The following is a 27,283-nucleotide window of genomic DNA, read 5'->3' as shown; positions in this document are numbered from 1 at the left end:
TTAATATGGCCAGCAACACAGATCAGTCCATTATCAAAACATATTTATTGTAATGATTGTGCTATGGCATGACTTCAGCTTGAGTCAACAGTTTATTAGCTGCATGATTTATGTGTCAAAAACCAGTACAATTCAGTTGTCTTGACAAAATATCCTGTAAATCTTTTTTGTCAATTCCATTTGCATTATTACATAAATATTGCGTTCTTAATGTTTAGGTTGGCAGAAAACACATGGGTTCTGGTTAAGTGTTCTTTACTAGCATGAATCTATTATTGAGTTGAATCTGGTGATATTTGTGTGTATGCTTTTATGACACCACAGCTAAAGAAGTTGCCGCATGAGTGGTTTTGAGTAAGTTCAATAGTATTCAAATCACAGTGTGAATGCCCGAGTCAACAGCAAGCAGTGAATTTTAGATTGTTACTGACATTGTTCCAAGTAGACAAGATAAAAACCTGATCACAGCTCATATTGTCGTGCTGTACTAAATCCCACTAGCATTGCAGCGCTCCTTCGTTAAAAACTGAAATACTGTTAACTCCTGACAATGGATGTTTTACGGGCTGCAACCAATAATTTACTCCCACTGCTGTGTGGAACATCCAACAGGAACTCCTAACCACTGAAAATAATGAGATTCCTTCTCACTGAGGTTCTCATCACTGAAAAACTCCTTCAAGGCCATAACTGAAGAGAGCTACTGAGTGGACATGCCAGTCTAAAAAGAAATGCAACTGGTGATGAGGAGAGAGGCAGGAGCAGGGAATAAGGATAAGTGTCATCACTATAGGCCACAGTTGGACATGAGCATGGTTGGGAATACTTGTCCAAGTTCTTGACATAATGAAGAGAGTCCAGTATAATGACTCTCCTAATGGTGTCTCCATTCTCCACTGACTTCTCTCTAAAGGTCACACTGGATGTGTGGTTAGCTGGTGTGTACAGATACTGTTATAATATGTAATATGTGTGGGTGCTACATGTGGATTTTATCGTGTGTCTATTTCTTGCTGCATAGAAAACAAAAACAGGAAACAAGAGATTAGCAGAATGAACTGAATAAATAAAGCAATATAGATATGAGAGAGGGAGATGACAGGATACTGACAGAGATCTGTGTTGACGTTCAAACACTGTAGTCTGGGAAAGTATATGACATTTACTGTAGACTAAGCTTTAGGAATCATATGTCACTGACATTGGATATATGAGTGACAGACACAAGTAAAACACACCCAAAGCGCTATCCTCGGAGACAGCAGCAAGCATTGGAGGAAAAAGAGAGAACTTTTGACAGCAAGTGTGGCCAACAGACAGTGAGGATGTGACTGAATGGATTGAAAGGTGGATGGGAAATTAGACAGGAAGAACAGAAGTGCAGCGAGAGGGTGTAAGTGACAAAACGAGTTGCAGCGTGAGTGAAGGAAAGGAGAGAGCGACGGGGAGAGGAGGATATCAAGGTGTCAAGAACTGATGGTCAGCCAGTCATTGAATGTCACCGGGAAAGAGACAGAAAGGTAATGAGAGCGGTGGGTACGGCAGAGACGAGAGGCCAGAGGGTAGATGAAAAGGCCAAGTGAGAAATTGAGCACCAGAGGAGAAAAGAGAGGGATGGATGAATGTGAGAGATGACGATGGAAGAGAGGGGTGGGCGCTGAGAAATGAACACAAGCAGCCCTGCCTCATGTATAGTGTAAGCTGATATTCGCAGTCACATATAGTGTACACACTGACATATAGAATATATACAAGCAGAGCAGTCCGACATGTGACCAACGTCATTGAAGCATGAGCAAAAACCAGCACCTACTCACAGGATTTACATTTCACATGCAACTACAATGCATCTAAATGTTCATTTTGCCACGAACATAATCTCTGCCTTGAATTTGTTGCAGGGAAATATAAAGTGACAGTGAATCATCTTTGACTTCCTTTGGCGTTTCTCGGGATGAAGGTGATTTGGTTGGAAGGAGTTCAAGTCACAGTCAAAGTCAGCTTTTTTGCCAGTTTTAACTCTGCACAACACAAACAGAAGACTATAAAAGCACTATGGTCCTGGTTAGGAAACAATTGTAGTTTGTTTTTGATATTAAATACTTTGTGAGCAACATTGTATGTGAATTATTTGTTGTTTTGTTGTTTTTATATTCACTTTGTCTGTATTAGCCCAAGCCCAAAGTTTATTCAGTGCCATAGACTACAACAACAAGCTATAGGCAAAACCTCCAGATACTGTAAACCAAGTTGGTGGGCTTGAATAATATACGTTTATGTTAACCTCCCGAGTTTCACAGCTCTACTTAAAAAAAACAAAAACAAAAATGCTATCCACTGCAAAGGATATTCCATAAAAAAATAAAAATAAAATAAAATGTGTCTGAAAAAAAATGTTGCATCATACTGTTTCCAATCAATCAACATAAATCAAAATAAATTTGCAGCCACAATTTTGTTGCTCAACATCACGGGGTTGTAAAAGGAAAAAGAAAAAAATAATGTAGGAAGACACAACCATTTGACTAAAAACACAATTGCAGAGCGGAAAAGTGGTGAAAAAACTCTAAAGTGAAAAAAGGAACGGTCCAATCTGCCATTGGACAATGATGAATTGTTAATTTTGGCTCAGGTGTAAGGTTTGACAGGAGCACTGACTGGCTTGTTAAAGATGCACCAAAATAAAATTACGTGTCATTCCTTTTTATTTCTCCACACGATTCTCCACTCGATTTTATTCAATTCCAGGAAAGGTAGTGAGTGTGACAGTAACTGTTATGTCGGAATCTGGGTCAGACATGACATTTAATAACCAGGGAACAAGCTGATAGTGTTTGATCACATCAGCCTATTGTTCTGCCATGGATTATAGAGACAAATGGTGGCATGAACAAGGTTTAGAATAGACAATTTTCCTTCCAATGTCTGTAAAACAAAGTGCATGAGAGCACAGGTAAAATAAAACTCCAATACCTTTCACTGCTGGGGTTTTTTTTCCTGCTTGATCACTCTCACACACTCTCTCTCACTCACACAAACACAAACAGATTTTTGCAGGTACACACACACCTGCACATGCACCCACTCGTAGTGATGTCAGTGAGCTGCACCTCTACTGCCATCTAGAGTTTATGTTTGGAGCATTAGACCGTCTGATTTAATACACAGGTAATGGGATAGGGAGGGGATCGGTCACGGTGCTCAAGATATCCTCTGGGAAAAGTAATCTGATGTGTAACATGTCACAAACAATGTGGGCATCTCTGCTAAATTATCCCAAACTGTAACAAATACCTGAACTGCATTGAGTGATAGGTATGACTGTTATAAAACAAGAAAAAGCTTTAGGAGGAAAAGAAAAAAAGTTCAGAAATGGTACGCCATCTGTTTCCTCTTCAGTGTTTGTGATGAAGCCTCAAAGTGAATGACTGGCATTGAAATTATGTGTGTATACCAGTGTCCATCATTTGTGTGTGTGACTAATGCCTGTGTTTGTCTATTTGTATCTGATATGACTGTTTGTTTGTCAGGTTGTGTGTTGTGTGGATTTAACAGTTTTGACTGTTTGCCACAGTGATGTTTGTTACTGTGATAAGAGCTGCAGTAGTTACGGTAGGGTTTTGTAAATACCAGATCCTGAATTATAAGGGATTTTTTTTTTTTTTTTTTTTTTATCAGTGCATGAAACCAGAGCTGAGAAACCATTTGCTCGTCTCACCATAAAAAGTTGGAAACAGCTCTATAAAGCTCAGCTCTATTGAGGAGTTACAATATGCTTAAATGTTACTAATAACACTCTCTCTCTTGTTTGTTTTCTTTGTTCACAAAGGAAATATAAAAGTGTTGATTTGTGGTTTTAAGAGGGAGTTACGCAGTATATCAATCTGTCCATCCACATAAAACTACTTTGACTTTGAGAAGTTACTGTGCCAAGCTAATGTTTGCCAAGTATTAGATGAAGCTCATTATTTCCCATAAAACTTTTTTTTTTTTTTTTTTTTTTTTTTTTTTTTACATTTTTGTTTGTCCAAGGATTTAACAGACAAGTCCCAGTGTATGAAATAATAAGCTTTAGAAGTGTAGGTAGACAAAGCTAGATAAGATGTCATACTTTAGGTTAGCTTGGACGCTATAGGCAGAGAGGCTAAGGTTACGGTCAAGGTTAAGAAAAAGGTTGAGGCTAAGGATTAGGTTAACTCATTTTATTATCCCTTTTTTTACTGGAAAAATTCAGTCTCTGCATTTTATTTAGCCTAATAAACACAAAGCACCTAGCATTAGCAGTTAGCATTAGCACTTAGCATACTTTAGGTGCAGTGAGCTCCCACTGAAGGTGCTCTTGGACCAAGTCTAGATCTTCATCAGCAGATGAAGATTGGTTGATTACATTTTTGTTTGTCCAAGAATTTAACACACAAGATGCAATGTGCAAAATTATAACTCTGAGAGGTGTAGAATGACAAAGGCAGACAAGCTTATTTTGTTTGTGTTAAGCTAACCTAGCCTAACCTCTTCACTAGCAAGGAGGCTATAGGCTAGGTTAAGGCTAAGGCTGAGGTTGAGGTTGAGGTTAAGGCTGTGGTTAAGGTTAACTGACCCTATTTTCCATTTATTATCGGGAAAGTAAGTCTCTACATTTTACTCATCCCAATGAACACACAACACATGACGTTAGCAACAGCATTAGCAATTGGCATTAGCACTAACACTTAGCACACAGCTCTAAATATTCATCAGCACTGTGATCAAACAAATAAAGATTGGTATCATTGCTCGAATCCAACTGTTCACCCATAAGTAGACGTAAGTCAAACTATTAGTTAAAGCTACTTGAGGATACATTGCATTCAGGGAAGTCAGTTTTCTCTTTAGCACACATGGAACAATTACGTATGCCTTCCTTTTCCACCTCTGAAATATCAAGCATTAAAACTACTCTTTCGTAGTAGTAAATGGTATTTAATTAGCTTGGTTGATTGGGGTTCATTTATTCAGCCCCCAACAGTAAACAATCCTGATTTTTAGTTAATCATCCCTGTATCAAACCACACCACCTGCTAATGCTGATTATTTATGCATTAATGGCCACAGAGGCACAAACGAAACTCAGAATCATTATATCTCTGCGTTTCCTCTGTATTTTTCATATAGAATTATCTCCATGAACACACACGTACATATATGCATACATAGACACAGCACTTGGAATGGACAGTTTCTGTCATCACAGCACTTTCCCAAACAGGCTCTGATTAAACAGCAGCTTAGAGCGCTTTAATTTCATGGAAGAACAGACAGCAAGAGAGGGAGCGACGGAGAGAGAGAGAGAGAGAGAGAGGAGAGAGAGGCCTCTGGATGCAGGGAGGAGGAAGCCGATAGGAACAGAGAATGGAACCAACAGCAGACAGGGAGAAGAATTAAAGGATGGATGGAAGATGAGAAACACAAGTGATACCCAGTACATGGAAAGATTATTTAAACAGTCGAAGGCGGTGATGATGGACGGGATATCGGGGGAAGAAAGAGGACATGGAGACATGTAAGGGCACAGGAAGGAGGAGGGATGTGATAAGAAAGAAAGGAAGAAAGTGAAAGATCTGAAGGCTGGAATTTTAACCCAAAAAGACCCGAATATCCACCGCTGATAAAAGACATCTACTGATCTAAAATGTGATAACTGTTGATCTGCTAATCCTATCAATGCATGGAAATAATTGGTGTAAAATACAGTTTGTCATCTTTTCATGTTTCATCAGATATGACGAATTTGAATGTTGAGAGACTCCGAAGTGAACATGGATACACAATCATTTTCTGTTGTTTCACTAATAAAACCCATGTCGTTTGACGAATGACAGTGGATGGAGACACTTGTTGTTATGTTCAGTCAGTGATATATTTTGTTAAAAAGGCCATTATTTTCTGTTTATACGTAATAACTTTTGAATTTACTCATGCTTTTATGAACATCTACGCAATCAGTGAATTAAATATAGGAAAATACCTGATAATCACAAAAACCTGCAAAATGCATAGGATGATATTATTTTAAAAATAGGACCAATGGCTCTGTAGCTTACTGGCCAAATTAAAAGCGTTGGGAAATGTATCCAAATGCCATTTATTATCATCCAGTTATGTGTATTTATGACATTACAGAAATAGCCCATGTTTTAGTCATATTCCAATCAGATCTGTAAAAAATTCAAATTCCAACTTGATATCATTGATACTTACTGATTTTTTGGATCAATCCACTTCCTATCTGTTATAATGGTAAAATCTGTCAAAGTCACTCCAAATCCAGAATCAGATCCAGATCGCAATAATTGCAATACCTTGTGCTGATATCATCATACAGAAGCTGTATACCAAGTTTGAAGTCAATCAGAACTGTAGTCTCGGAGAAAAAGACAATTGAAATTTTTTCCCCATAAGAGCCCATGTTAAATTTTCCGTAAGTTCCCGGATCCAGAAGAAGATCCTGATCAGCATGTGGACATTATGTTTTGGTCATCTCCCCATCAGGGCTGGACTGTAGAAATTTCAGCTTGATATCATTTATATTTACTGAGTTATTGCATGGATCCACTTCCTATCTCTTATAATGGGGACATTTTTCAAAGTCGCACCAAATCCAGAATCAGATCTGGATCCAAATAATTTCACTAACTTTTGTTGACATCATCTTAAAGAAGCTGTATACCAAGTTTGAAGTCAATTGGAGTTGTAGTTTTGGAGAAGAAGACGATTTTTTTAATGGACGACAGACGACAGACAACGACACCAGACGCCACATGACGACAACAGCTTATGGCCTGTCAGCCGGTAAGGTAAAAATGGTGATAAATCACATGGAAAGTTGTACCAAAGATACTTGTGGATCTTAAAGGGTTAAAAACCTGGAATTTAAGGAGAGAGGAGGCTGGAAAACATATGCCCTGGAGGCAGGTGGAGCCCTTCAAGATTTGAGTCGCATAAAAAATTTTCATCTCATTTTAAATCTGTAAATATTTATTTGTGATTCATCATATTTTCCATCATACAATGCACTCACAACACATTTTTATGTCCTCTGTTCCTACATGTATGTGGACCCTATATTACGTTCACAACACACATGAGAGGTTGAATAGAGAGAAGCAGGATTATTAGATCCAACCCGGGGATGTGACCACGGGGCCAAACTGTCACACCACATTCTGGGTTCAACACACAAGTGGAGTGTGTGGGTGTGTTGGGAGAGCCTATAGCAAATCAAAGGATTTAAGCCACGAGCCCCGAGCAGTTTCAGTGTGTGTGCATTTAGAGGAGCCGGTTACAGATGTGTCATATTATAGATTTCCACACTAAAGTGGTTTAGTCAATGAGTTTTTAGCATACAGAGAAGACAATATGGACTGTGGAAATGCACACATGCACATAAAGGCTGTTTAAAATGCAGGGCTTTATAATATATGTTAAAGTACTCACAAATCCATTTCCTTTGAAGAGCTCACTGTGGCCTTAAGGAGAACTACGCAGTAGCTAGCTATGGTACCAGAATAGTAATAATATATGAATATTAATGCCACATTTTCCTTTCTGAACTGCCTATAGATGGCACGAGACCTTTGCTGGAGGATGAGAGTGTTTGAATATGGACCACTTATATGTAGAGCAGGACTGTGCATAGAATACAAACCAAACCTTCACCTGTAAAATACTAGCACACACACCTTTACATTCTAAGACTGGCCATAATTAATATTAGATATACCCCAGGTATCAGCGGTGTACGTGGAACCATAGCCTCCAGACTGCAGAGCGGCTGAGTTTTCTAACTTTTAATCTTTTATATTTTGCATCATCCACAGCTGTTGAAGTCAATTTCAATGATCACAACCTCTGACACGATGTCTGAAAATATGCTAACACTCTGCGTGAAGATCAGCACTGTCTGGCAGGCAGTAGAGACAGGCATTAAGAGGAAAATAGGGTAAAATACCACATGTCAAGTGGAAAAAAGGGGTTTAAAATCAACTGACATGCACAGATTGGTGTATCTTTCGGTATGTATCACATGACAGCTGATAGAAAAATTCAACAGCAGCGTTTGTGTCCAGTGCATTCAGCAAATACACACTCACACTTTAAATGTGTGTAAGCTGTTGCCAGGCTGTTAATGAACCGGAGCTGGAGTCTTCATCACCTTTGGTCTCCAAACTATAGTTATCTTCAGTTGTCTTTCCATCTCACACCTTCTCTTTATATCATTCCCCCACCTCATTCCCTTTATCTTTTCTCCTGTTTATCTGCAGTTCCTCTTTTGCCCCTCTCTGTCTAACCTCTACACTCTCATATCGGCTTCATCTCGTCATTTCCTCCATTTCTCTCTGCTCCTCATCCTCTCTCAATCTGGTGATTCTCTCTTCTTGTCTTCTCATCTTGCTTCCATTCCTCTCATCTTTGCCCCCTTGTTTCTTCTCTCATTGGCTATTCCTTTACTTGTTTCACTCAGTTTCTACTTTCTATTTCCCTTAGTCCTCCCTATACTCATCTTCTCAATACTTCCCTTCATCCTATACATATCCCTTCTCTTTTCTTTCCCCTCGCCCCTCCTTCGTGCAAAGTTAGACAGACTAGGGTAGATAGAGTGGAAGAGAAACCTGTTTTGACCAGTGAGGGCATCAGTATTTACAACCCAAGTGTGTGTGTACCTGCTGATCAGTAGCAGCCGTAGCCCAGGGAAGCAGCATGTGGTGTCAAAGTGAATTTATTGCCCTACACCTTCACAGTATTAAGACTGTTTAAAAGTGCTGCTTAGCATTCTGATAGCATGCATCTTTCCGTACTGAGTAAAATGTTCTTCTTGCACTGATTCAATCCAGATCCACTCAATCACACACACATGCACTCATACACAATTGCGCTGAAAATTTCAAGTGCATGAATAAATGTAGTCATACTCTTGTATGCACACTCAACCCCCCCCCCCTTGTAGATGATGTAAGACACATTACAGTCTACTTTTATAGCGCACTGATGGATGGGTTTTCGGCTAAATCTTGTGTTTTCTGGTCCTATCATTTAAATGCATTTGTGCTTCGGTTTACTACACTCAGCATGCTGCACACATTCCTTCTCTCAGGGGGACAATAAAACGGTACATAAGCCTGATTTTAATGATCAGCATTCATTATGCTATCATTCCTGTACATCGCATGCAAGGATGGGTTGAATAGCCTGTAACATGGTCAAATTTACCCTCTCTCTGTAGTCATCTCCCTCATAAAAATGTAATATCTGGCCATTTTCATCTTAAAAGTGCAGCAGTAATCATAATGCAATTAAAAATGCACTCAGTCAGTATCCAGCCGTTAAAGCTGAGAAGCACATGAAAATGGAGTTTACAAAAACAGCCGGGATTCACAGTGATACAATAATCGACAAACTGACAAATCAACACACAGCTACTGGAAAGTCCACAGGATAGGAAAAAGATGAAACTTCTGTCAGGTCTTGAATTTGCACAGATGACAAATTGGTTTAATATAAGAAGAAACATGGTCAACTTCCTGGAAATTAGCTGGACTCTTCATTGAACTGTTCAGGTATGTGTTAAATATAGTTTTCATTTATATTTATTTTGGAAATATTTCATTGTTTAGATGTATCCATACATCTCCTCTGTGTGTGATCCATCATGATGTTTACAATGTGAATGACTTGACACAGTTTCTTCATGTTTTATACAGATATTTTCATTTAAACCAAAGGATGAACTGACCAAATTTTGGTGACCAGAGGTTGAGGTCATTAATGAAAAAAAAATAAATTATATCTATATCTAGATAGATAGATAGATAGATAGATAGATAGATAGATAGATAGATAGATAGACAGATAGATAGATAGATAGATAGATAGATAGATAGATAGATAGATAGATAGATAGATAGATAGATAGATAGATAGATGTAATCCTAAAAATGTTGTCACAAGCACATCTGATTTTTTCTCTGATATGCAACCCAGGTCTGTTTACTACAGTATGAACAGCACAAATCACATGGAATTTGACCTTTTAAAAAAAAAAAAAAAAATCTGATCTGAACCATGTCCATGTGTGGTTCTGAATCAGACACAGAACTGATCTGCTTTAATATGAAGTCACTGAACTCTGAAGATCCTTCATGTCCACTGCCATCAAACTCTGCAACACTTGAGTCTGATGACTGATACCCTGTTTCTTTTTTTTTTTTTTTTTTTTTTGAGCTAATAGAAAAGTGATTTTCAATGTTGGAATCAATGAAGTTAAATCTAAATCTGTATCACAATTCAGGTGACTTTATGTTTCTTTATGTTATGTTATCTGCATTCAGGAACCTTTGACAAAACAAAAACATTGTATTACAGTCACGGAAAAAATGATTAGACCACCCTTGTTTTCATCAGTTTCTTGTTCATTTTAATGCCTGGTACAAGTAAAGGTACATTTGTTTGGACAAATATAATGATAACAACAAAAATAGCTCATAAGAGTTCAATTTCAGAGCTGATATCTATCCATTTTCCATGGTTTTCTTGATAATAACCAAAATCACTTCAATTCTTACATCAATATCTATGGTATTGTACTGACAAAAACAGTACTTTTAGGCATTCCATGTTTTCTTTTCTGTCTGTTTTAGTCACATGATACACACAGGAGTTAGTACTTGATTGCATAAGCATTGTTTTTGACGACTTTTGATGGTCTAATAATTTTTTCCACAACTGTATATCTAAAACACTAGCAGAGACCTTTATACTGAACCATGAACAATTTTGATAACACTTACCTATTTTACTTTAAAACTGAGGTTTTGAATGCACAAATTTTACTAGTAGTAGAGTATTTTCACTGTGTGTATTAATATGTTCACCGAAGAGAATGATCTGAGCGCTTTTAGTCTTACTGGTTTTGTGCATTTGTCCAAATTGTGTGAATAACCAAACCAAAAAAAATTAACTATGACCAGTGAATCAGAATTCAGCGTTGGGGCTGGTGCTGCCTTACTAACACTACTATTAGCAGCCTAATAGTGGATTGCTAATAATTGAATGAATTGCATCACGTGGTGTTACAAAAGCATTTTATGTGTTAGTTAATTTTTTGATAAGCATTCAACCAGCTAATATTCTATTAAATATGGAGTGACAAGGGGTTAAAACACTGACCACAGGAGGTAATAGTCAGCTGTCACTACTTGTGCACTACCACATGCCTCCTGACAGACTGAGGATGGAGATTTAGTGCTTTGTTGATGTTGCCCCTTCTCTAAATTAGATATGCTTTATCTTGATGTATAATTTCACAGCTGGGAGGCTGACAGTTTGCATATGTAGGTGAATTTATCCCATTATTACTTGAAATAATTGAATTTCCTTTGCCGTCTGTTCTGAAGGCAATTAAAAAGTATTAAAAACAGAAATCATCACAAGTGACATTAGACAAATAAAACAAGTTTTGCACTTTCTTTGCATTTTCTTTACAGTTTTAGACATTTGAACATTACATTAGACTGTTCAACATACACTGGTCAATATTAAATTCAGCAGAAAATGTCAAGTACATGCACACAAGAGTCAATGAACAACACAAAGGGAGGTCGATACGAGCTGTGACACGTGGTTCAATATATCAGAATGGATTGTTGATACGTGTTGCTGTCAGTTTGATCGGTCACATGTGTTATTTGCTTTCTGTACTACAAAACAACACAGTGTTTGTTTGCTGTCCCCGTTCTACCTTTAAACTTGCTGTATCTACTTGTGACAGTACCTTCAAACACAGATACGTTGAAAAAAGATGTTCATTTGACAAAAGTTCATATTTATTCATGAAAATATCCACTAATTTCCCACTGGCTTTCTTATGGACTTAGATTCTACTTATATTTTGGGCCTGAGCGCTGTTTAGTAACTCTGTTTCTTTATACTGGCTCTAGGTATCTGTTTAACTCACATCAAGCACTTCACCAATTATAAATATTGGTATAAGTGTCAGCTTAAAGGATTGTGTTGACAGTTCATCGCGTGGAGGTGTTTAAATGGTGTATCCTAGCCATCTACATACCTGAATCATAACAACTGTCCTTGGTAAACAGACTGGTAATTACTCCACAGAGAGCGAGATAAGACATGTGGGTTTGTGAGTGAAACTGTATCTGAAGAGTCAAATATCCATACACAGTCATATTAATACGATAGCTCCTTGGAGACATGTGTAGGAGGTAGATGTGCAAGTGTGTACAGTGTGTGTTCCAGTTATTAATCTGTATGACAATAAATCTTATTTGTGGTGGACGCTATTAACCAGGCAATAGCAAGAATAGAAGTAAATTACTTGACAAATGTAAATTTGATTTATGGTAATTATGCTGCAATCAGGCAGCATGACTGCAATGTGCATACAGACTCAGACTAATTCACCTGCCACCAAACTCATACATACAAATGAAGCTACAGTATCTTAAAAATAGAATATGTGAACAGAGATTTATCCACCATTCAAAAAGAGGGTAAGTACAGAAGGAATATTACAAGTCCAGCTGCTTCAGACCAATTAATGTGTAGAACATGCACATTTTGATTTGCATGCATATGTGCATACAGAATATTATATTTGCAGTAACCATAATATCTATTATATAAATTACCAACAAATGAACCTTTCCGAAGGCAGTATTTGCAGGAAATTCTGCTGTGAAATTGCATTTTAATGGTATCACAAATTATACGAGCCTATATGATACACATGCACATATACTGTAGCATTATTACAGTGCACGCATAGAGTAAAGATGTGTGTGTGTGTGTGTGTGTGAGAGAGTTTTTTTTACAACCTGAAAGTCACCTTAGAAAAGAATAAATGATTGCAACTGCTATATTAAAATAAAGTGAATAGACAGGCATGCAAATTATGTGAATGCATACACACACACACTATCACACACAGGATTCGTATACTGCAGCAATAGGTCCATTTAGCAGTGCACTTTAATCACAGAGTTCATTTCATTTCCTCTCCTCTCTCCTTTATCACTGGCTTCATTCTTATTCATCTTCATAAGGAAGTAGAGGAAGAGGAGCCAGCTCCTAATAGCTTACTGATTTACATGATGAGTGTTTAGCCCCATAGACAAACTCCTGGGAAAGAGGACAGGAGAAAATACAAACACACACACATGCTCACACACAGGAGCATAATTTTTTATCACATTACTAAGAATCACAAGTAGATCCCTATACACACATCCCGCTCGCACACATATATACCTAAACACACACATAAAGAGAACAAACAAGGCTGGCCCTGCTATAAACAGATGAGTTAGCAGTCGCACGCTGTTTTGCTTGTTTAGCGTGTAACTCAATTTGAAATGCTAACACTGCTATCGGCTCAGGGGCATGCAACAGCAGCGAGCGTCATCAGCCCACTTCCTAGCAATTTAACTGCCTTCTTCTCAACACAGAACACTTGTGCAGTGGCCCCATATTTTACACACAGTGAATAAAATTAATTAGGATTTTTTTTTTTTTCTTTTTTGGGGCACATTTTTGCACGCTGGACCTACTTTGAATTGTAGATGAAGAAGAAGAGAGGAGGAGGTTGTAATGTACCATAGAGTATTTAAGTATGTGAGGATGTTGTGTGTTGTTGTGTTGTTGACTGTCTAGGCTCTGCTGTACATTTTACATAATTGATAATGACCTCAATCGCCATCATTAGACTCAGTCAGTCATCAGTTTCAGATCAGTAGAGCTTGGAGGCAAGATGGGGGTAATGACAAGCATGAGGCAGAAGAAACTGATGGTTAAATTATTCACATATGTAAATAGCTGATTTACATATAACATAAAGCAGAATAACAGGGCACATTGAATCTACATAGTTAATCCCTGAAGAGATAATGTATAAAAACACATTAAAAGAATTACTTAAGAATGGAAAAAAGTATGCTTTTCTGCACCATATACCTTCCTGTATGGAAATGTAGAAAAGCCTGAGTTTATTATAAATGATTGTTGGAAGACAGTGACATTAAAAAAAGAAACTGTATTTAATTTTAACAATCATATCAGGTCCATCCCAGTGTAGTACTGATATTTCTTTCAACAGCAGAAGGAAGTCGAGTACAAGATTGCACCCACAACTACCAAAATCACCAAAAAACTAATCCTCTGTCCTCTGTCACTGAATAAAATGATTGTAAAGTTCTTTTTTTACACACATCTGTATTGCCATGTCTTCAAGTTTTCTCCTTAAAACTAAAATTTAGTCAAACACACCGTCTTATAATCCTCACATGTTGCAGCAGCTGATAGTTTACATTATAGCTCTGTTAGCTTAGCTCTGTTTTTAGACTGAAAACAGCCACAGTAAAAAATGCAAATCATCTCCATTTTCTTTTACGGTTTGTGTTGTCAGCATCTGCTCTACAGATCAGTTTGGAATCATCCAAACAAGGTCAGAACTGTCACAGTTTAGGTCAGGGGTCTGCAACATTTATTATCAAAAGAGCCATTTTGCCCCTTCTTCCACCACAAAAAATAGTCTGGAGCCGCAAAAAATAACAGAGTTTATAAACTTCTAAAAGTTTTAATCTTTTTTTTTTACATTTTATCTGTTACAACCACTGAATACAACAAACAGAAGTGCAGTGTGGAATGGATTCTGGAGTATGATTACTCTAAAAGTACACAGTAAAAATAGTTCATCGTATTTGTGCTAATAGTATATGAAGTACTAATACCAAAAATACCAAATTCACGAGGTACTTATTGGAAAAAATCATTTTATTCATCATTGAATTTAGTCTTAAAGCCTATTTCAGACGAAAAAACAAACACTTTTGGAGCTTGGAAGGGATTTTTGAGTATGATTAATCCAAAAGCACACAGTAAAAGTAGTTCATAGTATTTGTGCTAATAGTATATGAAGTACTAATACCAAATATACCAAATTCATGAGGTACTTATTGGAAAAAATAATGTTTTTCATCATTGAATTTAGTCTTAAAGCCTATTTCAGATGAAAAAACACACTTTTGTAGCTTGGAAGAGAATCTGTTGTAGGATTACCCCAAAAGTACGCAGTACTTATACTCATACAGTCACTCTATGAAAAGTATCGCTATTTATGGAAATGATTCTCTTCAAAACTCAACACTGCCTCCACAGTTCCCAGTTGTACTGCTCCATATTCTCCGTCTGGGTTCACATCCGCAAGCTCCCGGAAAACAGACAGAATTATGTGAGTAATATACAAAGGATGGACAGAACCCTTTGTCCATATCCATCTGTGTCTTTAACGTAGAGTATTGTCCGGAAGGCACATACGCTCCATGCAGCTCATCTACCGTAATTGTTGAATGAGTAGCGCACAAGAAAAACGCTAGCGGCTGGCTTGACCATGCAGAGGAGAATCACGACTGGCTTGACCGCAGTGAAGGGTGGAGCCACTACAAGGAGGCTGAGGCATGCGGCTCCGGAACCGCAGGTTGCCGACCCCTGGTTTAGGTTAAACCGTGGGTGAACAAATGGTGAACTTCACAAAGATAATAACATCATACAGCTAGAAAAGCATTCGGAGAGCGCAGACCTCTGCCAAGGCAGATCAGTGCCCCCCCCCCCCGATCACCACCAAAGTTTAATCATTTGTTCCTTGTGCCAGTATCAACATTTCCTGAAATTTTCATCCAAATCTGTCCATAACTTTTTGAGTTATCTTGCACAAGGACAGATAGGCAGACAAACCAATACCAGCAAAAACCTAACCTCCTTGGTGGAGGTAATAACTGTCTTTACAAGCCACATAATCAAACTCATCCGAGTAGAAGAATCGCTTAAATTTCAGTATCAAACTCCATTCTTTTCATTTAGAGCTGTGTGCAGTGATGAAAATAACAACAGTGCTTCTAGCTTTTCCTTTGACTCTAGTTGAGTTGTTTCTTAATGGTTCTCATCTCATCTGTTCACCCATGGTGTTTTCCTCAAAGGCTGGCAGAGTGACTCACTACTCCCTCTAGTGGTAACATAACAAACAGAATATACGGGATGGGTGAAAAGTAACTAGGCATTGCAAATTGCTCATACAATTCTTTAGTATCACCGAAGCCATGACAAAAACATTTTTTAAACAGACAACACTAATGGGATTTCTTATTTTCAGATTCGGGAGGTTCTTAAATATATCCCAGACGATGTCCTTCAGAAGGTTGTTCATTCCATCCCTGGCCGTTTGAGAAAACTGATTGACGCCACTGGTGATTACCTTGAAATATTAAGATTTACCTTAATTTTACCATCTAATAAAGAACATGTATCATTTGTTTCAATAAATTTGTAATAGGAATATGGATTTTATTACCAATTTTTAATGCCTAGTTACTTTTCAGCAACCCTGTATTACCATAATACCTTCAGAAACTTCAGAATCAAATATATCACTTTGGAAGAAACGTAACTTCAACATCAAACCTTATTCTTTTACTTTCGGACGGTGTCCAGCAGTGAAAACAATGGCAGTGCTTACTTGGTGTATTACTTTGTCACTTTCTTTTACTCTGAAAGTAGTTTCTTACTGGGTCTCATCCTCTTATCGGCTTTAGTGTTAGTTTTCATCACAATGGGAGACCGACAGCGTGACTCCCTACTCCCTGAAGTGGTCACCTACATTCACAGAGACACATCAGTTCGTGGCTGTGAATAAACTCAGTTCACACACTGTAAAATGATACACTGACATCTTTGATATAATATTAGAACTCTTGTTTCTAACCCTGTAATGATAATTTTGGAGTATTTTACAGTAGACGTACTACAGCATTACAGACATTGTAAACATTGCAGACACATATGCATTAAATGCATCTCAGGGAGTAAATACACCTCACAGTATTGTTCACATCCAAAAACCCTTGGATGTTTCACAAATTGTGTCTCTGCTGTAAAATAAATTATAGATGAAAACCAAACTATAAAACCTCACTCACCAAAGGAAGTGTGAATCTGATGGCTTTTAGGAAATAGAGCAATGCTGATGTAAGTAAAAGGAAAAAAAAAAAAACCCTTTGGATATAAAGTATGAAAATCAGGAAGAGTCGAATTGAAAGAAAGGCGAGACACAGAAATACTGAGTGAAACCAAAACAGTATGATGGAATTCATAAGTAGAAAATCTGCTTCCGTGATTATTGCTGCTGAGGCAAAGTATATTGCTTCAGAGTGTCAGTATTGCCTCTGTAAAAATCATAATCATATAAAAAAAATGCATTTTACTAATTACTGCCAATCTCCTCCCAGCACTAAAACTGTTCAACCAATTTATTATGAGAACTTTTAGAGGGAACTTGTGATTAGGCCACAGGAATTCCGATTAAACTGAGTGAAAGAGCTTTGCAGGACTGTCATCTCCACATTTATGTTTGTTGGCTGTCGACGATAGCAGGTGGAGCTCACAGCAAGGGCTCCAATTAAAATCAAAATCAACCTGCCTGCTCGTAATTGCTTTTCCGCCTCCACATTGTGTGTGTGCGTGAAGTCGGTGCTAAATTTAACGACATCTAAATTTCAGACTCATTTGGTTATTATTCGCATTCTCAATATTCACTCATTTCATCTAGTTTCTTATAATTCCCAGTGATCTTTACGGTGAAGATTAAACCCTGCCTGTTGTGTTCTTGTGTATTTGTGTCATAGGGCAGCGTCTCCTTTTGCCTCTGATGGAAACCTGAAATCTTTTTGTTGCTGCTGAGATTAAGCCAAGCTGCAAGAGCCATCAATATCCATGACTGTAGTATTAGTCCCAGAGCGGAACAGACCGGACGCTCCCACTCACCGGTGAATGGTTGCTTTGATGGACTGGCGCGATTTAGACGTACACACACATGTGCACACTCTCAGCTGGTGATGGACTGAGGCCATTCCTTCTCCTCACCTCATGCCCAGCGATTGGCGGCCAGCCCAGGTGTACACTTGCCAATTGGCCCTTCCACCACCCAAACTTTTCTGATGAGCTCAGTACAGTACACACACTCACATATACAGGGTGGGGAAGCAAAATTTACAATGAGAATTTAGTTGTTTTTTCTCAGCAGGCACTACGTCAATTGTTTTGAAACCAAACATATATTGATGTCATAATCATACCTAACACTATTATCCATACCTTTTCAGAAACTTTTGCCCATATGAGTAATCAGGAAAGCAAACGTCAAAGAGTGTGTGATTTGCTGAATGCACTCGTCACACCAAAGGAGATTTCAAAAATAGCTGAAGTGTCCATAAAGACTGTTTATAATGTAAAGAAGAGAATGACTATGAGCAAAACTATTAGGAGAAAGTCTGGAAGATACTATTAAAGAAGAATGGGAGAAGTTGTCACCCGAATATTTGAGGAACACTTGCGCAAGTTTCAGGAAGCGTGTGAAGGCAGTTATTGAGAAAGAAGGAGGACACATAGAAAAAAACATTTTCTATTATGTAAATGTTCTTGTGGCAAATAAATTCTCATGACTTTCAACAAACTAATTGGTCATACACTGTCTTTCAATCCCTGCCTCAAAATATTGTAAATTTTGCTTCCCCACCCTGTAGACGCACACAAAGATTCATGCAGCCGCCGTCGATTCCCCCTGTGGAGCGCTGGTGGGCACATTTCCCTCCAGGTGTTTTACACTCTTAAAATCCAGAGTCCTTTGTCATTTGACTTACCCTTGGGCTTACAGAAACACTCAAAGTTACAGTTTTCATTATCCCGTAGAAACTATTACACTGCAGATTAATATTACATTGTTCTTTTGATTGCTCACTTTTACGACCATGAAGTGATAATTTGTAGACTCAGTAATAATCAAGAGGAATTAAATAAAATGGACATTGCCAACAGCCTAACTTAGTATAATAGTTTTGATTTTACTCATCAGAGCTAAATGTTACACCTGCCTCAGACTGAAAAGAGGGCAAACATGTTTGATTGACCTTTATTAACTGCATAACATCATTCACTGGCTCGCACAGACACCATCATTAAGATCTAACAACTCTCTGACCCATACAAAGCTTTATAGAGGACATCTTTCTTCATGACTACAAGAGGGTATCTATCACTACAGTATAACTGCCAAACTTAGTCCCAGACAGTTTTAAAGCATCTTTAATTCAATTTAATAAATATTAAGACATTAAAAATAGCCAAGAATACTTTATCTAATCCCTTTATCTATCCTTTTTTGTTAATGCGAGTCAGCTGCTCTGTGTAAGTTCACGTTTACGATGATACGAAGCTTTAAAACTACAGCTGAATCTAACAGTGTCTTTGTACTTTGCACTTTCCCCTTGGCAAAATGAAGATTAACCTATCTAACCTAATCAGCGATGACCTCGTCTTCCTAAAAACTGCCATTTATGTATTTTCATTATATTAAAGGACATCAGGATCATGCTCATCTGAGCGTGATAGTGCGGGTCACATTTCCTCCACAAGCTGCAGTCTGAGTTACTCAATATGTGGCAAGAGACTATCTCAACTTAAAGGTCAGATTCGCTTTTCCATACACTGTTCCCAAAGGTCAAGTTTTCACAGAGCAAGGCGTCTAAGTCATAGACCTCACCGGCTCTTATAGCCATGCAATCAAGATACAGTAGGAGCTGTTAAGTCTCATGAGATAGTGTGTACATGTGTGGACAGGAGGAATCAGCAATAAGACAGATAGAGAGAGGAACTTTTTTTCTGTCCATCTTCAATCAAGTAATGTCCCAGAAACAGGACTACAATCTTTCTAGACACAAAGAGAGGTTTAATCAATATTTCTGAACGAATGGATCATGGGATTATGTGTAATGTGAAAAGAAATCAATTTACTCTTTAGTTTTCATTAGCTCCATGGTCTGTTAAAGCATCGTTTGGCCACATTTTAAGATCTGCTCCATATAAATGCATGTTTAAATATGTAACAAGAACAGTCTGACCTGTTATTTAGACACGAGGACATAAAACTGTTAAAATAACAATACTCAACCCCTAACAACAAACAGATAAACCTGTAATTTGTGGGCAGTCGTTACATTTAGCTGCAACAGAGGTGAGAAGTAGAGAAGAGTGAACATGATAATAAGTACAGGCAGTTTTCCACAATAAATATAAAAAGACCAGGCATTTCAAAGAGCACATGAAATAATACTTGCACTTTGAAAATGAATATGAATACTTTTACTCCCTGGGAAAAGCTATGCAACTTCAGAATAGGTAAAGTGAAACAATGGTAAAGGAGCTCTGAAGGGTCACTGCAGCTACTGCAAAAAGTTAGAATATGTGACTGGAAAGTCAATACAGTAAGCAACAGAAAAAGACTGGAACAGTATGTGGAGAGAAATGGAGCATAGGACTGTCAGTCTGGCTGTTTTGCTGTTAATGTACCTGCTGACCCCACTCCTTATATATCTGTGTCAGTAAGATGCAAGTTTTTGGGTCAGTGACTGCACACAAACACAAAGAAAATACCAACATATATCATCTTCCAGTGCCGTCTTTATCATTTACTTTTACCCATAAAGACCCAAACAACCACCAGTGACCAAAACCATCTACTGATCTAAAATGTTTAATACCTGTTCATCCACTAATTCATCAATACATGTAAATAATTGGCGTAAAATGCAGTTTGTCATCTTTTCATGGTCATCATATATGACTCATTTGGATGTTCAAAGGCTCCATAGTGAAAGTGGAAACACTGTCAACTTCTACAACATTGATTCACCGGTAAAACCCATGGAGTTGGATCAGTGACAGTGGATGGACACGTTTGGTTTATGTTTGGGTAATAATAGATTTTGTTGAAAAAGTCAGGTTTTCTTCATTTTTCTCCATTTCTGATATTATGACAATCAACTTCAATCTGAGCTTTTATGAACATCTACATGATCAATTAATTAAATATGGGAAAATATATAAAACACAGAGGATAATATTATAATACAGTCACAGAAAAAATTATTAGACCATCAAAAGTCATCAAAAACAATGGTTATGCAATCAAGTACTAACTCCTGTGTGTATCATGTGACTAAAACAGACAGAAAAGAAAACATGGAATGCCTAAAAGCACTGTTTTTGGCAGTACAATACCATAGATATTGATGTAAGAACTGAAGTGATTTTAGCTTTTATCAAGAAAACATGGAAAATGGCTAGATATCAGCTCTAGAATTAAACTCTTATGAGCTATTTTTGTTGTTATTATATTTGTCCAAACAAATGTACCTTTAGTTGTACCAAGCATTAAAATGAACAACAAACTGAAGAAAACAAGGGTGGTCTAATAATTATTTCCACAACTGTAAATGATGATAAATCACTTAAGAAAGGTTAAATAGAGAGAAAAATTAATTTGGGAACTACCACTAAAGTAGTACTGGGTCTTTATGGGTTAATCACAACATCAAAAACATTATGATGCATTTATTGTAGGTCAGGCCCGACATTAAAATCTGTATCTTACGAAGCTAGAGAATCAAAAGCTTTCATTTGGAGCAACAAATCCATGTAAAGCCTGAAGCTACTCCATTGGCAATGAATTAGAGAGCGACTTTAAGAATTCTTGTGAAGTTAGAAGTTAACTTTTATTGATTATCTATTAAACTACAGTGCAATTATTTTGAACCCATAAGGCAAACAGTCTACTTCACTGGAAAATAATGGGCACCATTCCCTGTTCTATGAGTAAAAAACATGTGGACGAGCCACAGTGGATATGAAACAGTCCCCATGAGTCGTTTACTCTGATTCTCCACATTCCCTCCTTCCTTCTGCGTTTTGGTCGGTGTGAGTTTCACTAAGAGCTGGAGGTGACCTCACCCCTCGCGGGCTGCTGTCATCCTGCCCACCGTGGTCTCTCCGGTCCTGTCCAGGTTCCTGCTGCGGGTCAAAAGGGCCCGGTCTTTCCAAACACCACTGCTCCTCCTACAGTTGACAGACAGCAGCGGAGACAACACAACAGGAATGTCCGTGATCAGCGTGAGTGTAGCAGTTTAAGAGACGGCCATGTGACCAGAATACTCATACTTCGACCCGACACCATATTAGGGGTCATGAATCTTTAAGGAACGTGAGGCGAAACTCAGCCTCTTTTTAAGAAACATTTATCAAACTGAGGTTGGAAGTTCAGTCTCTGTATTTTATCCTTGCTCTGAAACATATGCATAATTAACAGTGTATTCTTTGATAACCTGATTTGCTGAATATGGATGGAGTCTTTTATTTACAGAATTCACATCAAAGAAACACAGCGCAGACACAAACTGATTAATCCAACAGTAATGAACAAGAAATACAGCATAATGCCTCTTAAAAAATTTAATACCACTACAGCAACAAACTTAATTTACCCAGAAAGATCTCATAGTCTGTGCGCTGTTGAATAAATGTCCCACACATATAGGGTGGTATCTAAACTCGGGTGTGAATTGATGCATGTTTCTTCTGTATGGAGTCTGTAGGTGTAAATGTATGGTCCTATTTGGGGTGGAATACACACACACACACACACACACACACACACAGATGTTTTATTATATATATAAGTATGTATGCTGTGTGCGTCTATTTGTGTGTCTGCGTGTGTGAGGGCCTGAGGCAAACTGAAATGAAGCAACGCTCAGCAGACACCGCCCCAGGCAATCTTAATATGGGCCTCCTTTGACACAAACATACGCGCCTAACCATGACTTGATGCTGGGTTTCGCTTCCATTTCATCAACTGGATCCTACCACCCACCAAGACACCGCTGAGTGGGAGGTTAGGTTATATCAGAGCCCACCTGTGTTGCTGTACAATTGAACCAGGAGGATCTGAGACTGTTACCTTGATGGCAGTTTGACCAATATATCAATACCATCCAAAACAATTTATTTAAATATGTGGGTTAAGTTTTTAAAGTCAGGCTGGGCTGCTGCAGCGTACTTAGATGACCTGTGCGTGCACGACAGACCTGTCCAAACAGACCAACAGCTTCTCCGGGCAGAAAGCTTAGAGCCACGCTGCTGTCGGAGGAGGCGGAGAGCAGGAGGAGCTTGTCTCCATGGATACACGTTTCCAGGTGTGTCACACAATCCAGGTGTGGGCGGGAACTACACAGTAGTCTTGGAGGTTTTTCAGTTACTCCCTCAAAGGGTTCGAGACAATAACGCTGTGGGATTAGATAAAATAAGTGGATTACTTTTTACCAAAATTTAAGACAAGCTTCCTCTTTGGAGACACAAAGAAGCATATTATAACAAGATGCAGCATCAAAGAAACACTGGATTGTTTTATCATCAAAGCTGAAACATTGCAATTAGTGGTATTTTTTTCCCCATATTTGCAATCAGTTGTGAAATGTAAAATAAAACTTGAAATGTGACCCTCAGAGAATCTAAATTGGATCTCATTTACTTCAATGTTATGTTATTTGTAAAGTAATTACCACAAATTACTGCATCATGTTGGGGTGAGACCCAAACTGTCCTGTGTCTGCAGGCACAACACTCTATAGTGTGCAATCATGTTAGTCATCCAGCTGATTCCAAAGCATGCTACAAATTTACCGAAGGACAGGATTTCTACCAGAGCACTGAGCCTGCCCAACTTCTTCAACTCTGTTACATATATACATAAATTTTCATAAATTAAACTGGAAGCCAAATGAGATGCACCCATCTGAATTCATCCCCTCTTATAAACTGTGACAGAGAGTAGAGCTCTGAATATTGTGGCAATAATACCCAAGAGGGTGTTCTTTTACTGAGATTATGAGCATGACAGTGATGCAGCTACGCCTTTATTGATGGCGCCATTTAAGTCTTTATAGTTGGAGTCAAAAAGTCAAAAGGCCTTCCAAAGGTATCAGAAACTCTTCAGCTGCATTGGCATGTAAATTCAAGTCTTTATGTTTGATCTGATGAATCTACTCTAATAACAGGATGATGCTTATTGACAAAGTGTACTAATTTAAATCCTGTCAAATGTCATGACTGTTTTATTTTATGTAAATTTTATTGTCAAGGGGATGCAAAAAAAAAATTCACACAATGCTTCCCCGTCTTGTTTATTCAAACTGCCTCTGAAATGAAAAACATGGCAGAGAGGAGGGAACGCCACCTACTCCCGCTAATACATCCATGGAGATTTTCTAAATGAGTGACAGGCCTAGTTGGATTCCAACAGCAAGCAGCTGAAGGTTCAAGATGACAGACAATGCTGTCATTTTCAGAGGAAGCTCCATGCCTGATCTATTGGAAATATGGAGGTTCTCTCTTTCCTGAATGTCTATTACAATCTGTCTCTTGATCTTTGTCTCTCCCTAAGGCATTGTGTCTTACAGTTTCCACCACTCTCTCTCCCCTTCTGTTCCACAAATGTCATGGTGGCACACTGTGAGTTAGTGTGGTCCACTGCAGCACTACACAATGATGTTCATGCATGTGTCAAACACCTGCCTGGACGTCCCATGTCCTGATGGTTCCCTCTCTGCTGGCTGTGGCTAAATATTTACCACAGGGGCTGACAGTCATGACAATAGACCCCAGGTCACTGTTGTGAGCCGTGAACTGTCCCACCAGACGACTGTGGACGGTGTTCCAGAGCCTGACCGTGCCCGAACCGCCACATGACACCAAGTCTGCACCACCTGATCCAATGAAGAGACCACAGTAAAAGACCAGCGCACTCTAAAATCATGCAAGTATCTAAAAACCAGTGTTCCCTGACCAATGTAAATTTAGGCTGGAAGAAAAAAAAAAAAAACAGTGGCTAAATATAAGTACATTTAATCAAGTACCATTTACTTCTACTTTATATTTCCACTCTACTACATTTATGGAGGCAAATTAATTTTTTACATTTACATTTATTACAAGTAAATGAGAATTACCAGTGCCAACATTAAAGATGAACACATTAATGAATTAGTAATTATAATGGTAAGAATCATTAAACTACCATGTTCTATAAGAATTTGATGTCACAGCTCTTGAGCATTGATTAGTTTGTTTGTAATTCATTAAAGTAGGCAAATATCAAAATACAGTCAATAAATCAGTTACATACATGGTACTGTTAAGAAAATCAATTTGTAACTCATTGCTAAGACACACACACACACACACACATACACACACACACACACATATATATATATATATATATATATATATATATATATATATATATACACACAGACACACATCTGATGTTTATAACTACTTACAACATGCTCAAAACATCAATTCACACATGATATGATGAGAAGTTCCTGTCTGACTATTTTTTGCATTTGTTCTTGTATTTTTTGTTTATTTAATTTTATTCTTCTTTAAGAGCCTTGGGGGCGGGGGGGATACATTTCTTTTTGTGTCTATGTTTGTCAGTTGTACAATTCTTAATGGAAAAACTGCAAAATAAAATAAAAAATAAATCTTTCATATAAAGGACAAGTTCAACAATTCCAGAGCATATTTAGAAGCCATCACATTTATCATTATTTTCTAAATCCTTTCAAATAGACTTAAATTTCCCCCAAAGTTCCAGGTCCTTCTGTGAATTGTTTGATGAAGGATCAGCAGCTAAATCGAAAAGCTGTTGTACCAACTCTTTTCTGACATTGCGAGCTACCATTTTTAAGATGTTCTGAAAGTGCAGACCATATTGTTTTTGGTTTTTAGACACATGTAGGTACAAAGATAAAATGGCAGAAGCCCAAGAAGAGATTATTAAAGTATTTCCACAACAGTATGTTATTCTCAAATGGGTTATTCTGCACTTATGTACTTAGAGTATATTTTAATACTTGTGTTTTGAATTCACAACTTTTACCGCAACAGAATCAAGTAAAAGATGAACACGTCATCCTCCAATAGAAAAAGGTGGTTTATTATTTCTGAGGTGAATCTTGTCCTTTGAAATACATGTAGTAATGATTATTAACATTTCATTGGTGGCAAAAACTAGTGGAAATGGAAACATGGAATGAAAAGTTTGCAAACCAGTGGGTCACGTGTTTACTAAAAGAGAATAGCAGTTTCTCATACATATTTTTCAACAGCATATAACAGTGTAGAAGACAGTGAGCTAAGATGCAGAGGCAAAAATTGTAATCCAAAAACTGTAGTGTGCTATATTTTCCTCCTCATCATAGCTGCCAACGCCTTTATCAAAATTTTGCTTGGAAAACGAGCTGCATCTGCCAACTTTACAAGCTGGAAGATACACTGCTCTATTGACTAAAGGTCTGTTGTGTTTGAGGAGGGCTTAGGCTCAACAACAGGCCCACAAATCATTGTCACAGTCAGGCTGAACAGCAGGCATAAAGTCCGGGCTCCAGAAGCTAATGATGTTTTTGCCAAGAGGCTAAAAAGGTGGCAGAAGCTGCAGCTACGAATAATACAGATGATAAATCAACCGGAATAAAAACTCAAGAAACCATAGATGCTGTCAAAGTAAATATAGAAAGAAAAATAATCACTGAAGGTACTGCAGAGTATCTTAGCACAAGATGTCTTACTGCCTTTATAAAATGTAAACACGATACACACTGAGTTGTGCAGCTGTGTATTTCTGCCTCAAAACAAGTAGGTTTTTCTTTGTGGAACTCTTTCAGCTCTCAAAGTAACTTTACTGAGTGTCATCAACACAGTCAACAATACATGAATATGTACAGAGAAAATATACTGTGTTTTAAAACTTTTTTTTTCTTTTTTTTTGCAAAAAAAAACAAGTGTTTGCAGTGATTATTAATAAAACTGGCATTTTTCAAGGCATAATTGCAGGAAATGGAAAATAATATGACTGATCAAAACACAAGGTCTATTTTATTTAAAGGGGTGAGAGCTAATAAGCTATGCTTCTTCTCACTCCTTTTCGAATATGACTTATTTTCTTTTTCTTTTTTTGTGTATTATTATTTTATGCTTCCTTGAATTTTCATTTCTATTTTATGTTGTGCAAAGAAGTCAGTTGGTAGCAATCAGGAAGCTTGTATCATTTCCATATTCGAAATAAATCAATATAAAAATAAAAATAAAAATAATAATAATTTTATCAATTTTATCTTCTCTTATTCACAAAATCACTGTTTCATTATTAACATTTTACCTGTAACTGCAACCACAGAAGCACGTCCTGGTATGAAGAACAATCGGGTGACAGCGATGAAGTTCTCAGAGTCCTCTTTACCTGTTGAACCAAAAGGTGGATCAGGAATGTGAACTTCAGTAAAAG

General features: G+C 37.7%; 1 protein-coding gene across 3 annotated transcripts in view; it reads right to left on the bottom strand.

The window, feature by feature from the left end:
• Window positions 1–21,464: 21,464 nt before the first annotated feature.
• LOC115432164 (WD repeat-containing protein 49-like) overlaps window positions 21,465–27,283 on the bottom strand; it is a 32,550-nt gene continuing 26,731 nt past the window's right edge. For 2 of the 3 annotated variants that reach the window (XM_030153013.1, XM_030153012.1), the window contains 4 exons: window positions 27,158–27,243; window positions 24,505–24,695; window positions 23,019–23,216; window positions 21,465–21,990 (listed from right to left, as the gene is read on the bottom strand). In XM_030153013.1, the coding sequence (XP_030008873.1) occupies window positions 21,805–21,990; window positions 23,019–23,216; window positions 24,505–24,695; window positions 27,158–27,243 (661 nt within the window). In that variant the 3' untranslated portion in view covers window positions 21,465–21,804. The remainder of the gene's footprint in view (window positions 21,991–23,018; window positions 23,217–24,504; window positions 24,696–27,157; window positions 27,244–27,283) is intronic. The other variant, XM_030153014.1, reaches the window with a different exon arrangement.

This window comes from Sphaeramia orbicularis, chromosome 13, assembly GCF_902148855.1.
Source record: "Sphaeramia orbicularis chromosome 13, fSphaOr1.1, whole genome shotgun sequence".
NCBI classification, from domain to species: Eukaryota; Metazoa; Chordata; class Actinopteri; order Kurtiformes; family Apogonidae; genus Sphaeramia; species Sphaeramia orbicularis.
Note: the sequence above shows the minus strand (reverse complement) of the source record. Positions and strands in the feature narration are given on the sequence as shown.